Here is a 15111-nt window from a genome sequence, read left to right as displayed (position 1 = left end):
TCAATATAGTCTACAGCTTTTTGACAAAAAAAGTTACATCCGTGTTTGCACTGTTGCATAGGGAGTCAAAAAATTAAATAAGAATTCTACTTTTATATTTTGTGTTGGTGATTGGTTTTGGATGAATGTTACCAAAGTAAGTTAGATGACCATACCTGCAGAATGGGTCTCAGAAGGAATGTTTTGCTGATGGTCTGCTCCTATTGTGAACACACAAGGTATGAGTCATAATACATACCATGAATACATACTTCTCCTCGGTTCTATGATAATAATCAACATGTGAAGTGGGTTTGTGAAAAGCCACCATCTTGGCTCAAAATGCAAGGTCATTAGTGGGGCCTTGAACCAACTTGGCCATCTAGTAATTAACCTGTTGAATGTGACACAGCTGCTCTGGGTGAGTCATTAATACTCAGATGGAGTGAAATTCCATGTGTGGGAAAGGTGCTAGTGGGCTCTTCATGTAATAATAATAATTAATAATTTTTTAGATTTATATAGTGCTTTTCTGGACACTCCACTCAAAGCACTTTACAGGTAATGGGGACTTCCCTCTACCATCACCAATGTGCAGCATCCACCTGGATGATGTGACCAGCCATAGTGCGCCTGAATGCTCATCACTTTTCAGCTATTAGTGGGGAGGAGAACAGAGTAATTAAGCCAGTTCATAGATGGGGATTATTAGGAGGCCAAGATTGGTAAAGCCAATGGAAAATTTGGCCAGGACGCCAGGTTTACACCCCTACTCTTTTCGAGAAACGACCACAGAGAGTCGGGACCTTGGTTTTATGCCTCATCCAAAGGATGGCACCTTTTTTGTTTTACAGTATAGTGGCCCCATCATTAGACTGGGGCATTAGGACCAACACAGACTGCAGGGTGAACACCCCCTGCTGGCCCCACTAACACCTCTTCCAGCAGCAACCTTAGTTTTGCCAGGAGGTCTCCCATCCAGGTACTGATCAGGGCACACCTGCTTAGCTTCAGTGGGTTGCCAGTTGTGAGCTGGAGGGTGATATGGTTGCTGGCGCACTGGGCTAGAAATAGAAGGGAAAGGGCTTCAGGCTTTATTTAGACTTTAGTTTGGAAGTTTAGATCCCAAGTGGAGGGATGATTTAAAATGACTAGGGCTGTGGGGGATTGTGGGCTAGGTATGCTTAATTAAATACAGCATAAGCTATATTGTGAAGGGTCGCAGGAGCTGGACAAGGAGGCTGTTTCATAGGTAGCTTGCCAGGCACAATGAGGAAGAAGTATGTTGCTGAGGAAAAGGTGAGCTAGCTGAACCAGGGCTGACTCTAAGCATGAGGACATTGAGGAACTGGGCATAGCTTGGCACACAGGTTGACTCCGGAATACGTCCTGTGTCTTAACATCAGCAGACAGATTGAACGTCTCAGGGAATGTGAGATGAGAAAACAACAAACCCACTGCTGCTGTGTCAGGGATACAACCTTTTATTTAAAGAGCGGTGGCGGCCCTGGCCAAACAGGATCGGCTGTTAAATACAGGTGCTGTGTTATGTAAGATCTGGTGCTTGGGAAACAGTGCGAGAGAAAAGCTGTTGTGAAGACTGAGACCTGGGCGTTAAAGGATAAGCTTCTTTCAGTGCTGTAGTGTCAACTTGTGTAAAGTGAAGATTGAGAAATGAGTGAAGTAGAGTTAATTGAGTTTAATTCTCCAGTGCCTGCTGATTAAAATGGAGGGAAGAGGGAGCAGCAGGGGGCAATGAAGTGAATGCTCTAGTATCTGGTGACTATCAAAGAGTTCTAGCTACTACCATCAGCTTTGTGTTGTCAAGAGGGAAGAGAACAATGCAGAATTCACTCTGAGAGGAGATGAGTGGTTAAGATTTAGGGCCCCACAAGCAGTCCGAAGAACAAAGACAGACCCTTTGAAAAAGTGTAAAATAAAAATGACACTTTGGCACCCCAAATATTGCTGGGGGTTTTAGAAAACACATTTCTGTAAAGAGTTGTTTGCTCAGGCCCCTGACTTACCTGTAGTTCCAGTGTAAGATCCAGCCATAAGCTTATTCCCATTTCCTGAGAGTGAAACAAACTCTTTATAAATCTATACATTTTATAATTCAGTAAAATGTATAACTAGAAATGTATAACTCTTTATGAGGAAGGGCTAATAAAAAAATCTTAGTTATTAAGGCTATACAAAACAAACCTGGTAAAGCATTTTAAAATGATGAATTTTAATAAGTAGGATCCCGAGTTTGATACATCAGGACTTCACTAGGGACAGCAGCTTGGGAGGATTGAATACTTTGTGAATGTTTGGAAGAAACTTGGTAAGAGAAGTTTGACTCAAAGTTTGAATGGCCACAGCACAAGGAGACTCGAACCCCGTTCAAACGGATTGAAACATGAGGTAGTATTAACAGGTTCAGTTACTGTATATAGCTGGTGAGGATGTTGATTAGATAGAGGTGTGTGAGATTGACTTGTCATTGTTATCCCTCCTGAACTTCAGAAAAGTAACTTCTATTTAATGTGCCAAATATTCAAATGATTTACTTACCATTAAACTCTGTTCGAGAGTCAGAATGTGCTTCTGAACCTAATGGAAGAAAAATATTTTCTAGTTATATTCTAAAACACAACATTGACAATATTATTTAATTTATTTTTTGTTTTATAACATAGTTAAATTGAATTTTTCTTACCTTAGGACAACCAGGTATTATACAGATATCACATTTCAGAGATTGCATTAAATAAAATTATGATAATTTTCAAAGCCCTGGTCAAATTTTTTTTTCAGAAAAAGGAAATTTACCTGGTTGCTCTATCTGTAAACTTGTGCCAAAGACACTTCCAGCACCTTCAATAAAAGAAAAAAAATCTTTCATTATTATTAGGTGTCCGAGATGGAAAATCTCAGAACCCCAAAAAAAGTTTATTTTTTTCTTTCCAAGTGTCTAACTGGCCCCGGGCAAACATGTAACTGATGAAGTTCAAACTTGGTGGGTATATGGACACATTTTGAAATGTGAAACAATTGCAACATTTGTGTAATTGCATCTGCTGAAAGTAAGGCCCAGTGGCAACCAAGATGGTGGACAATTGGTGATGGTGTATTAATTTAATTAAAAGATTTTAACAATGCTTCAGATTTATTTACTCCTAAAAGGTTAATAAATCTTTTTTATTGTCACAGTGAGTCATGAAATTCTGGTTGATACATTGCAAGCGTATTCTTATAAATCACTGTATGCTGGCCAATTATCTACATTCCTGTTAGGTATCATTAATTTTATATATGGCAGTAAGTGGGGTTTCTGAGAGGCTATTTAGCTACCATTTAATTTTGCTCTCTTGTTCAACCAGCCACAAATCTGCTACCATTCAAAGATTGTTTGGCCAATTTCTAAATTTGTTAGATTATAAATTTTAGTGATCATATAATTAAAATATGGAAATAAGTTTCTGTATAAATCAAATTGGCCATGTACCATTTTATTCAGAGAATTCAAACTGTTTGTCGTTGAACACCCTGTAGCCAAACAACTTCAAAACTGGCTAAAATTTTTTCAGACATCATCCAAGCAGAACGAAATTGGAATTCAGAACTTGTATTCCTGGGTAACATGAAAGTGATCAGAATGATACATGCAGTATAAGTCAAAATGCTGCTGTGGAATTTTGTTTGGATGCTGTTAACCTACCTGCAATTCTAGTGATTCATTTTAGTAGTATGAATTTATATTTAGAGGAATTTGTTTTGCATTGTGGGCAAAATTGCCTTTTGCTTGCAGGGATAGGCTCTGGCTCCCTCCCAGACCATAGATTGGATGTTGAGGTTAGAAAATGGATAATAGATGTTTTGCATTATTTATGTGTCTTAAATGAACACTTTAAATTCCCAACACAACACTTTATAAAAGTGTTAATTATTAGCTATTGTTCGGATATTGCTACTAGGGAAAGCTACTTAAAGCATTGAAAATGTTAACCTCCGTGACAAAGAAAAAGAAAATGATTATTTAATTCACATTAGCTTCTCATTTTCTGCAGGTTAAGGTGTTAATTCCCAGAAATATCAATGAGTGCTGCTTCTAAATGTGTGACGTTTCCTGAAATTTGACATTTTTCAGCAAAGTGACATAAAAATATTTAAAATGTTGAAAATTTACATTTAAACAAGTTATTATTTTTTACTCATTCTAAGGCCATTTTTCTGCCCAAAATGCCACTTTCCTGCCAAATCAAAATGCAAAGTCAAGCACAACATTGTTCATAACTTACCATTTGCATCTACCTGAGAACTGCTTTGCTGATCTGTTACTAAAAAAAAAAAGTTTAGAAATAGATTTTTATGCTTTAAGCAACAGGATTCTAGTGAGATAATTGATTTGTGGCTATTTGTGGATAAAGTAGTCTATTTTCTAGAAAGATTCATTTTCTTCTGTCTGCTTCCCATCTTTTGTATTTTAGATTATTTTTCATCAAACTATTGTGTGTTCAAGTAAGCTCAAAAGGAACGGCATAAAATGTAGTTTAACTAAGTGCCAACTGAACTAAGAACTTGGAGCGTGTCAGAGTACAGTGAGAAAACAGTGACCTTCTCAGTTTTACAGAATGCGGTAAGGCTCAATTCCTTATTACCGTACCTGTGGGATCTCCATCAATGATGGTATCTGCAGTGTTCCCTTGTTGACCTCCAGAACCTACAATAATGATATTGTTAATGACCTGCGAAATACTACATACCCTTTCACATTTATTTGGACACACTTCCAGCAGAACTCTGATCTTATCACTTTACACTGACCGCAAAACTCTGAAACCCTGCAGAATGTTTCTAAATATTTGAAATGAATATTTCAGATGCCCCTTCTTGAGTTTAGTGCCTTTGTTTAATTAAAAATAATGTCAAAGCTTCAGTGGTATTTGGAGCTGATTTCTCAGCACAAAATGCACAGAATACATTCAATTTGAAATTACTGGGTTCCCACGTGAAACAAATGCTAAGATTTTAATGGCGGGAATAAAACAATGTTTTCAGATCTAGTCTCAACAAAATTCAACAGTATACAGACTGTGGGAAATGTAAAAAACAATTTTTATATTTCGCACCCATATTTTCACACGTTCTCTTAGGTAATAGGTAGAAACCCAAGGAGATATCAACATTCTTCTCAGTATAGGTTCCAGAAGGCTACACTGTGAAGTACCTGCTCTTTTTCTAAAACCAAATGAAAATACACGAAGAAATACATCTTTTTCATAATCAACCAACTCCCCAGATTTCAAAATATTCAATTATTTTAGTTTATTATATTACCACCCATAACATCAATCTCACTCATTTGGAGATCATTATAAAGATGTATATGAAGATGGGGATGTTCAGCTTGATTTTGCGAGCATGTTAGCATGTTGAATATGTCTATAAAACTAAATGTTTGTTGAAAAAGTGCATTTTGGGGTCAGAGCCATACAGCACCTTTTGCAAGCAGCAGTGAATTCTGCTGTACCAAAAATGTGGCCGTTGACCATGGGAGAACAGAAACTGACTTTATGGGACGTATCTAATGGGTTCAAGGACTGAACAAACCCTGTTTCACACAGAAGAGTTGCTTTACCTGTGGAGTGTGCTTGTGAGCTTGAGCTTCCTTGTTCACCTGTAAAATGTATAAAACACTTGGATTCAGCATACATGTTTTTTAAGCAAACTACAGCCCTCCAGACAATTCAGTCCTGAATGCCACAGACATTCAAAATCTTTTTCTCTCGAATCAGTGTTACCTGTTTTCTCTTTTGTCCAGTAAGGTGCTTTGTATAATAATGTGACCAAGCTGGTCTTTCTGTTTATCCTACTAAGCCTTCTAAGCCTAAGTATCTTCTACTCTCATGATACATGTTAAGCCCTTTTCGTCACATCCCTTCCTTTTGTACATAGAATGTTCCAGAACACATTGCAGACCTGCCACTGCCTTCCATTGCAATGTTGAAGATCTATAGAACAGTTTCTCCTTCCTGACTTCCTCCCTAGTGTAATGAATACGCCCCTGCATATAACAGGGATCTCAGTCCCCCGGGCTGCGGGAGTTCTCCTTTAGCTCAGCTGGCTAGTTCCCTCTTGCGTGACGCCAGAGACCCGGGTTCGTGCCCCGGCAGTGAGGGACGAGCTGCCAGGGCTGGAGGGGCAAGGGCGGAAACCCCAAGAAGCATTACGCTAGCAACGTGTTAGAGCCATCCATCCTCCACTTCTTCCAACTCAGTGTCGGGGTGGAGCTGGAGCCTATCCCAGCAAGCAAGGGGCCCACGGCAGGGTACACCCTGGACAGGATGCCAGTCTATTGCAGGGTAGACAGATGAAAACTCAGGACCACACACAGTCACACCAGGGGCAATTTTCGCAGAAGCCAATTAACCTACCAGTATGCTTTTGAACTGGAGGAAACCGGGGCACCAGGTGAAAATCCACATGAACGCAATGAGAACATACAAACTCCTCACAGATAGCACCCCAGGAATTGAACCCAGGGCCCCAGTGCTGCAAAGCAGCAATGCTAACCACTGCACTTTGTCAGCTGATATGTTAGAACCATGCACATATTATGAACTTTCCAATCATTTACTTGCATTGTTAGATCCATTGAAATGCCTGCATGTTGTGTTTGCTAAATGTCTTGAAGACAGGGATCTGTCAAGTACAACCTTTAAAATGTACCTCTTGTACACATTTTCTTATCTCTTTCAGTCTCAGACGTAATTAGTTTGAACTGCATTGCTTTGAAGGGGCTTTTAATTTACCTAATATTGTTATTTTGAAAGAAATTATCTAATTTTGAATATGAACATTCAATATAAAAATAGATAAGTCACTTTTCAGATAATGGGAACAAAATTCCTAATCAATTCTGATAGAGAAATAAAATGCACAAATAACTTATTTCAAGTTTGGCTGAAATTCATGATGAATCCAGAATTTATTGCCATTTTTAGTTTTAAATCTATAGGAACGTCAAGCCGAATTTTTAAAATGTTGCATTCTCGCCATTTTCATTTTCAGTTTAAAATGAACAGTGAGTAAACACCTGTTGCGGCTGTTTCAGTGCTTGAACCTGTCTGGATGCCAATATCTAAAATAAAAAAAGACAAATATCACTGATTGTACAAAATAGTGGAAAAGGGGCAATTCAGAATCAAGCCAACACAAATCACACAATGAAAAGAAGCCTCTCACCGTGAGAACTGAGGTCATAGGGCCTGTCAGTCTGGACTCCAACGCTGCTACCTGTATTGCAAACATGTCTCTGTCATGCTTTTTACAAGACGAAAAAAGAATGATTTGGGCTCCAACTGAGAGAATAAATAGTGGTGTTCCACACTTACGAGAAATGGTGTTTAGTTTAGCCAACAGTTATATCACCCTGAAGCTAAGCAGGTGTGAGCCTGGTCACACCCTGGCTGGGAGACCTGCTAGGAAAGGTAAGGTTGCTACTGGAAGAAGTGTTAGTGGGGCCAGTAGAAGGCACTCTCCCTGTGGCCTGTGTGGGCCCTAAAGCCCCAGTACAGTGACAGAGACACTATACTGTAAAACTATAATGTAAAACTAAAGTCTTGACTCTCTGTGGTTATTAAAATACCCAGGGTGTTTCTCTGGGTATTACCCTGGCATCCTGGCCAAATTTCACCCTGGCCCTTACCAATTGTGACCTCCATAATAATCCCCATCTATGAACTGGCTTCATTACTCTGTTCTCCTCCTCACTAGTAGTAGTGAGTGCACTAGCGCAATTTGTCTGGTATCACTTCATCCAGGCGGGGCTGCACATTGGTGGCAGTGGAGGGGAGTCCCCATTACCTGTAAAGCGCTTTGATCGGAGTGTCCAGAAAAAGTGCTATGTAAGTGTAAGGAATTATTAATTATTATTAGCTAACTAAAAGTTCGGAAAGAGGTCAGATTCGAACCTTTCGCTTCCTTACTCATAAAAGCTCGCTGGCTGAACACGAGGTGCAGAGCACAGCCTTTACAGCACCTTTCCCTCCACCCCAGCTTCACCGCTGCAGCGATTTCTCCCTGGCTCATACTGTCTTCTCGGAGAATGACAGCAGCCGAAGACTGTGAGACTTTGGCTTAACCCGCCTGGCCGTAGGATGGAAAGGCTGTGACCTCCATGCTTGGTGAAAAAAGGCTGTCGAGGCGTAATTAATTAATTTGGCTGCCTTCATGCCTCCCAGACTTTCGCAAAGGATGTGAGAGCGCTGATCTCCGACCAGCACTGTTATTTCTCAGCCAGGCGACATAAACCTTAAGTATTAAGTATGCTATCCTTTTATGCTCGTTGGCATGTTTCGTCATTAGAAGTTGACCAAACTATTGAAAGAATTTACTAGAAAGAATTTGACAACATAAAGAATGAGTTTACTGCTATTTTGGTATTCACGTGTGTAGAAAGAATAAATACTACATAAAATACTCTGTGAGAGACATTGTGACGAATGCCAGACCAATGCTTCAGTATTACTGATGGAAAAAGTCAACTTTCACTCACCCTTAGTTCCTGCCTCTCCAGAGGTACTGCTTGATGCTACGTAAAAGTGAAGATTTAATTAATGTCTACATAAAATGAAATAATCGTACGACAATAATGATTATCGTGTTTTGAGTTAATTACAGTGTTTACTTGAAATAAGATTAGTAGTTTGGCTAAAATGATTAGAATTACACTTACTGTTGGGATCAGTCTGTGTGGCGCTGCCACTGCTCTGCTTCTTTCCTGTGGCGATGGCAAAACAACAATGCAATGCGGTGAAAAAGTAAAAACTAATTTTGCAGAATGGATTATACAGTTTTTAATTCAATTAAAATGTATTCATGTTGACAAGGCAGCGCAGATGGACTGCACATACAGTACTATAGAAATGGTCAATTGGAAATCTGGAGGCAAATGAGAGTTGTATAACTTACCATTAGGATCTGTTTCAGAACTGTCCTGTTGACTTCCTGTACCTTGAACAAGACCAATGTTTCATTCAGAAGCCATTAATTGACAATTCACTTGCACACAGCTTTAATATGAAATGGCTATGAAGGGTTCTCAAGTTTCATCGTCTAGTAGATATGTACTTCAAGTGTACAGAGTTTGCCTATCCATTAGGTTTGAAGAAAAATGCTGCAAAACTGTCAATGCTCTTAATTAAAACATTGAACAGTTTGCTCCCTCAGTGCAACCCACAACCCTGTGTTAGAGCTAACGAGTGTGTTGTTTCTCATTTATGGAATTCTCAATGTTTTATTTAAATTTCTATGTTCTATGTACAGAAAAAAGTCTTTCGTTAGTGGTTAATAAAGAAATGTAACCAGAGTACACCGAACGCTAAACATGTTGTTCAAAACGTCCTGTGCATGACACTGAGATAATACCAGAACAGAATATCCCCAATACCTGAGAAGGATAGATACTATATTATCCGCTACTGTGAAAATGTATCTTTGGCGTCTCCCATAAAAGTACAAAACACACAAGCAAAAGATAAAAGTTACATAAAATCACATGATGTACATGAAATCACAACAGTATGTGATACATATAGTGAGGAGAGTACATTTACATACATTCATCGAGCAGGTTTACTGTAGAGGGGACAAATGATTTCTTATAAATCTTTTTATTTGAATTTGGTACCCCAAACCAAGGGATGAAGAAGAGAAATGTGAAATTACTTGAACAATAGAATTCTATTCCTCCATTTTCAAACCACTTTATTTGGGTGCAGCACAGGATACACTCGGTACAGGACTCTAGTCCATCACAGGGCAGAGACAGACATAAACACACCCACTCACCACGCGGGCTAATTTTCGCAGAAACCAATTAACCTACCATAAGTCTTTGCATACCTGGAGGAAACCTATGCAAACGCAAAGAGAACATACAAACTCTGTGCACAAAGCACTCCAGGAATTGAACCCAGGGCCCCAGCAATAGTGGCATTAAGTGGGAAATTTCAGTTGATCAGATTGAGCAAAACCTAAATTCTGGACACATGTACAGTACTCTGTGCAGCACTGAGCAAGCTATGACCTCAGGAGCAGTGGCACTGTGGATCTATGCCTGTGGATGGAAGGTTGCCAGTTCAACTTAACCCCAGCTGCTCCAGAGGTGCTGAATAAATGGTTGACCCTGTGCTCTGACCCCAAGCTTCCCTCCCCACCTGTGTGTCTCATAGAGAGCAAGTGAAAAGACAAGTTCCTAATGCAAAAAATTGTATATGACTAATAAAGTGATCTTAGTTAAACACCTGTTCAGAAGAATACATAGCAGTACTTCATTTCATACGAGTGAGCAGGAATAGCTTTCTCTTACCTTTATCTTTCGATGTAGGGGTAGTCTTCTGAGTTCCAGTTCCTTAAAAAACAAAACCACAACAACTAGGTTCACATTCAACCAAATAACTAATAATGGCAAAGCATTTGGGTAAAAAAGAAGTAGGTACCAAAGTTCACAAGAAAAGCACTAACTAGGCTTTGTCTCACCTGTTTCTAAACACTGCAGATTTGTTCACTGTATTAATAGATAGAAACTATAGAAATCAAAACTGAAGACTGGTAATAAGACAGCTATTGTTATGGAGAGGTTGTAAAATATACTGGATATGTTCTTCATTAAGGTTGTTCTCATGTGAGTACCTGGCACTACTGAAACACCCATTTCTTCAGTACAGTACATTTTTGTTTGGAACCAATGCATGAATATTGTGCCTTGAAAATAGATTTTATGCACAACGCATGAAATGCAACAACAGAGATGTTCCTTTGCTTTTCGTATATGAGATAACATGAGTATTGAATTTAACTAACACTATAATGCTAATGATGTCAATCTCTTTGCACTAGCGATTCCAAAACAGACTTCACTGATTTCACAGTTAGCAGAAAAATGTTCTCATTTAATGAAGTTCTAGACTGAATTGAATTAAATCTAAGTCAGCATGATGGGAGAGGTGGTTAGTGTGGCTTCTGGGTTGTGAATTCAATACCACACTGGACTGGAGCACCGTCTGTGTGGAACTCTCATGTTCTCCTGTGTGCATTTGGGTTTTCTCCTGGTACACCTGTTCTCACCCAAAAACGTGGTTGTTAGGATCTTGTGTCTCTATTTGAATATGTGGCCTGCAATATTCTGTATTGCGCCTTATGTTCCTGGGATATTTTCTGAATTGTTGCACCTTTATCAGGAACAAGCAGCTTTCTGATAACAGATGGATGATTCCCAATGTATAATATCCTAAAACCCTCACAATGCCACCTACACCAAGGAGATAACCTGTCTCTTCTTCCAGTACACTGTTTCGATTGACCTTTAGAGATACGACCGTATTATTTTGCACAATACTGTTACCTACAGTATATGTCCTTATAAACCCCCGTTCGATGTCTGCAAACAGTACATATATTCTGCAGTTACAAACCTTCCAATCAAAAATATGTCTGGTATGACTAAATCAAAAATGATGAAAGTAGATGCCATCAAATTATAAAAAAAGACAAACTTTCTAGAAACTTGTTCAGTATTTGGCAGCAACAAACCAGCATTTATGAGTTAAGCTCTTTTGTGTTTTCTTTGCATTTTACGTGTTCAGCTGATGGGTTAAGCACTTGGCCATGGAAGGGGGTATCTTGACAGCTCATTGACCTAAAGAGGAGGCCATGCCAAGGGAGGTTGAAGATGCAAAGATGAATCAGCAAATTGGGAGACAATTGTTGTTTAGAAAGTGATTGCGTAGTAATCATGAAATGTTCAGGACTTAAATTATTTGTTATTCTTCTTTCTGTACTTCAGCTATGATTTTTTTTTTAAATGGACTTCAAACATTTTGTTTCTGTAAATGAACATTTTTTTAGTTGGCGGTGTCAATTTGAAAAGGATTCTGTTCAACTAGTTCGAACGTTCACATAACAAAACGCTCTCCGCCTAACTCATTGTGGTGGTAAGTTATTAACTTCTCACCCATATTCATATCCTGACTTTTGGTGTCATCATCATCTGAAAAGAAAAGGAAAATGATACAGTTGATAAAAACTGTTCACATTTTTCCTTCTTTCTGAAAAATGACTATTACAGGTGTTGGGAGGCCTGCTTTATCAGTCTGTTCAACTGGAGGGCTGAGAATATAATATTAATTTGATCAAATTTAAGTACAATTTCAAACATCCTTATTTTATATTTCAGTTTAGTCATTTGCTTTCATTTCCCATTTTTAAGGTCAATTGGGAAGCCATTTGGATATGTACTGTAGATGTGTTAGTTTATAGCCTGTTTATAGTTAGATTTTCCCTGTTGATTTCTGGTTTTGATATCAGAAGAGCCGGCCCTCCAGGCCCAAGACTGGACAGCCCTGATTGAAAATATGCCAGACATTTGTTAACGTGTGTATAACACTACCACTCAGAGGCCTTGCAAAAGTGTGCTTGAAATCGATCCCTTTGGGAAATTCACAGTTTGTTTACAGGATGATGCTTTGTTTTTCTTCAGAATATCATACCTTCCTCTTCCTCTGAAAGTGCCTCAGTTTCTTCTACCTCTTCGATTTCAACTTCTTCGGTCTCTTTTTCTATAAACAAGGCATCGGTGCGAAAAAGATGAGCAATTATTCCTTAGCATTATTTTTAAGAATACAGGGCATTTATATTAATTTTAGCACCAGTGTCTGATTTGGATTTGTCATGTGCTTAATATCTGTTCTTCAGAAAAGATTCGACACAAGGCAGCAACACATGATTTCTATGCAGTTCATCCTCTGAACCTCTGATCTCTATTGACTGATTCGTTTTAATTGTGTTGCTGCTCTTTAGGCACAAAGAAAAGCATTCAGTGACTAACGTTAAATTTTACTTACATTTTGCTTTATACCACAGATCGATTTGGGAGATTAACTGTTGTTCAGTAAAAGGTAAGAGTGCATACTAGAACCACAGTGTTTCATGAGGTCAGAGCTCAGAGTATCAGTATCCAGAGCACAAGACATCCCCCCCAGAAGGACACTGGCCCATCGCAGGTATAACCCACCAGCAATGGTCACTGCTCACTCCTATACAGCTTTGTGGACTGACATAACTATGGTAAAGTACCTCACTCAAGATATAACAGCAGGTTTAACAGCAGGTATAACGGCAGGGTCTGCAGAGAGGACATTGACTGGTATTTTATGATAAATAAATGGTTTGGAACATTGGAACAATGGCTTACCTTCTACAGGAGCAGTTGCAACCACAGCCGCAAGTATTAGCAGAGAAGAACATATTAAAAGATTTCTACAAAGAACAGTGCAGAAATAAAAAAAGATAATAAAACATCCATTTTGCAAGGGAACAATATAAGTGACATCTCCAAAGTCCTTCTGTTTGCGACTTGTGAAGTGTTACACGTCTCTAATATTTAACTGGATGAAATCCCAGAAGTAGGAAATATAATTTAAATTACAAACAAAAACATAGTATAAATTTACTAGTAGTAGCATTAGGTAGAGCAAAAGGAGTATGTATGCCACTATAACCAATATTCTCCTATCACTTTTACTCATTTAAAAGCCATTATTGTGTCCTAGTATCTATTTTGTAGTGATCTGAATTAAAGATCACCACAAAATAGAATTAAAATTCAACCAAAGCACAGTAGGACATTCATGCATTACTAACAAGATAATATCTTAAATACGTAGTTATTTAGATCAATACAATTATTTATGTTATTATTAAAATAACAAACTAAATTATCATTAAAATAATAACTCTAGTTTGATGGTTTTTGAAAGTACTTTTGCATACATAGATATCCCTTCTATGAGAAAAAGTTTATTCTTATATTTCACTGATGCTTTTTTGATGATCAAATGGAACTAGTGCTCAAATAAGTCAATTATATAACATATTATATAACTATATAACACTGCAAAAATATGTAATGCAGAGTGGAATAAAGAACAGAAGTTAACACCATAATTTAGTTAATAATTTAGAATAACCATAGAAAAATAAATTTAAGAAATTATAATTCTAGGAAACATCCTTGGTTCACAGAAACTAAAAAAGCAGTAAAAGTCTGTTAAAGCAATCCAATTATATTCCAACTCAATTTATGAATGGAAGGTGTTTTGGACATGTGACAATCGTTTCAAAATCAGAATAAGAACTATTCAAATCTAAGTAAGAATCAATATATAATTTTGGGACATTTGAAAATCTTCTATTGATGACATCCATGCTATACAACCACACTACAAAGGTGTGTGTTCTGATGTGTGTTTTACATTAACATGAAATTGTGAGACATGTAATTCTAATTCTGCTTCTCTTCTTAATTACTGCAGTTAATTGTGGATTTAAATGTCTCTTGGCACAATGGATACACTGTTTACAAAAAGTTATTTATTTTAAAGAATGCTTTATTCATTTATTCATACAAAAATAGACATCAATGTGGAAAGATGCAGCATATGCATAATTCGTGCAATTTAGAAACGAATTTAAATTAAAAATTGGTTAAATTATTCAAACTATTTACTGTGTCCAACTGCATGAAAACATAAAAAGAAATTTCTTGTCACATTTCTTGGAAACTAGCATAAAACAACTAAAATTGTTTTTTGTGATATATTGATATAAGATAGATAAGAATTTATTAATCCCGTAGGGAAATAAACACATGTAGGAAGTGAAAATGCAGATTTAAACAACAACAATCTGCCCTCATATGAAAAAATCTAAACTTTGTACTGAACATAAGAGCAATGTCCCACATAAAGACCTCTGATTTGAAGTGTTGGATCACAAATTTTGTAATACATGATCTTAAGATGCCCAAAGCATTTGAAAAACACATACAGGCAACCCCCCCTAAAAAATCCCTAAAAAAGTCTCACCTATACCAACGTGTGACTGAATAAAACAGAAATATAATCCCTTTTCTCCACTTAAATTTAATGTGTGTGCTTGGAAAGCCAAAGGGCATATACATTTTCATCTGGTAACAGATAACACACTATTTAGAGATGCTGCTTTGTTCACTTACCGGCACAACATCTTTTCAGTGAAGACAGATATCACAGGAACAAAGAAAGGGCAGGTAACACACAAGCT

The 15111-nt window shown here is 37.8% G+C and overlaps 1 protein-coding gene across 16 annotated transcripts in view; it reads right to left on the bottom strand.

The window, feature by feature from the left end:
* The window catches only part of LOC107078615 (dentin sialophosphoprotein), a 33336-nt gene extending 18225 nt beyond the window's left edge, over positions 1-15111 (bottom strand). For 11 of the 16 annotated variants that reach the window (XM_069195097.1, XM_069195098.1, XM_069195108.1 and 8 more), the window contains exons 1-17: positions 15044-15111; positions 13223-13287; positions 12519-12587; positions 11984-12019; positions 10340-10381; positions 8941-8982; positions 8705-8749; positions 8525-8560; positions 7213-7263; positions 7064-7108; positions 5606-5644; positions 4631-4687; positions 4266-4304; positions 2797-2841; positions 2539-2577; positions 2007-2051; positions 156-200 (exon numbers count right to left, since the gene is read on the bottom strand). In XM_069195097.1, the coding sequence (XP_069051198.1) occupies positions 156-200; positions 2007-2051; positions 2539-2577; positions 2797-2841; positions 4266-4304; positions 4631-4687; positions 5606-5644; positions 7064-7108; positions 7213-7263; positions 8525-8560; positions 8705-8749; positions 8941-8982; positions 10340-10381; positions 11984-12019; positions 12519-12587; positions 13223-13287; positions 15044-15054 (751 nt within the window). In that variant the 5' untranslated portion in view covers positions 15055-15111. The remainder of the gene's footprint in view (positions 1-155; positions 201-2006; positions 2052-2538; positions 2578-2796; positions 2842-4265; positions 4305-4630; positions 4688-5605; positions 5645-7063; positions 7109-7212; positions 7264-8524; positions 8561-8704; positions 8750-8940; positions 8983-10339; positions 10382-11983; positions 12020-12518; positions 12588-13222; positions 13288-15043) is intronic. The other 5 variants (XM_069195104.1, XM_069195111.1, XM_069195106.1 and 2 more) reach the window with 4 other exon arrangements.

Source organism: Lepisosteus oculatus, chromosome 10, assembly GCF_040954835.1.
Source record: "Lepisosteus oculatus isolate fLepOcu1 chromosome 10, fLepOcu1.hap2, whole genome shotgun sequence".
Lineage (NCBI taxonomy): Eukaryota > Metazoa > Chordata > Actinopteri > Semionotiformes > Lepisosteidae > Lepisosteus > Lepisosteus oculatus.
This window is presented reverse-complemented; position numbering and strand designations above follow the sequence as displayed.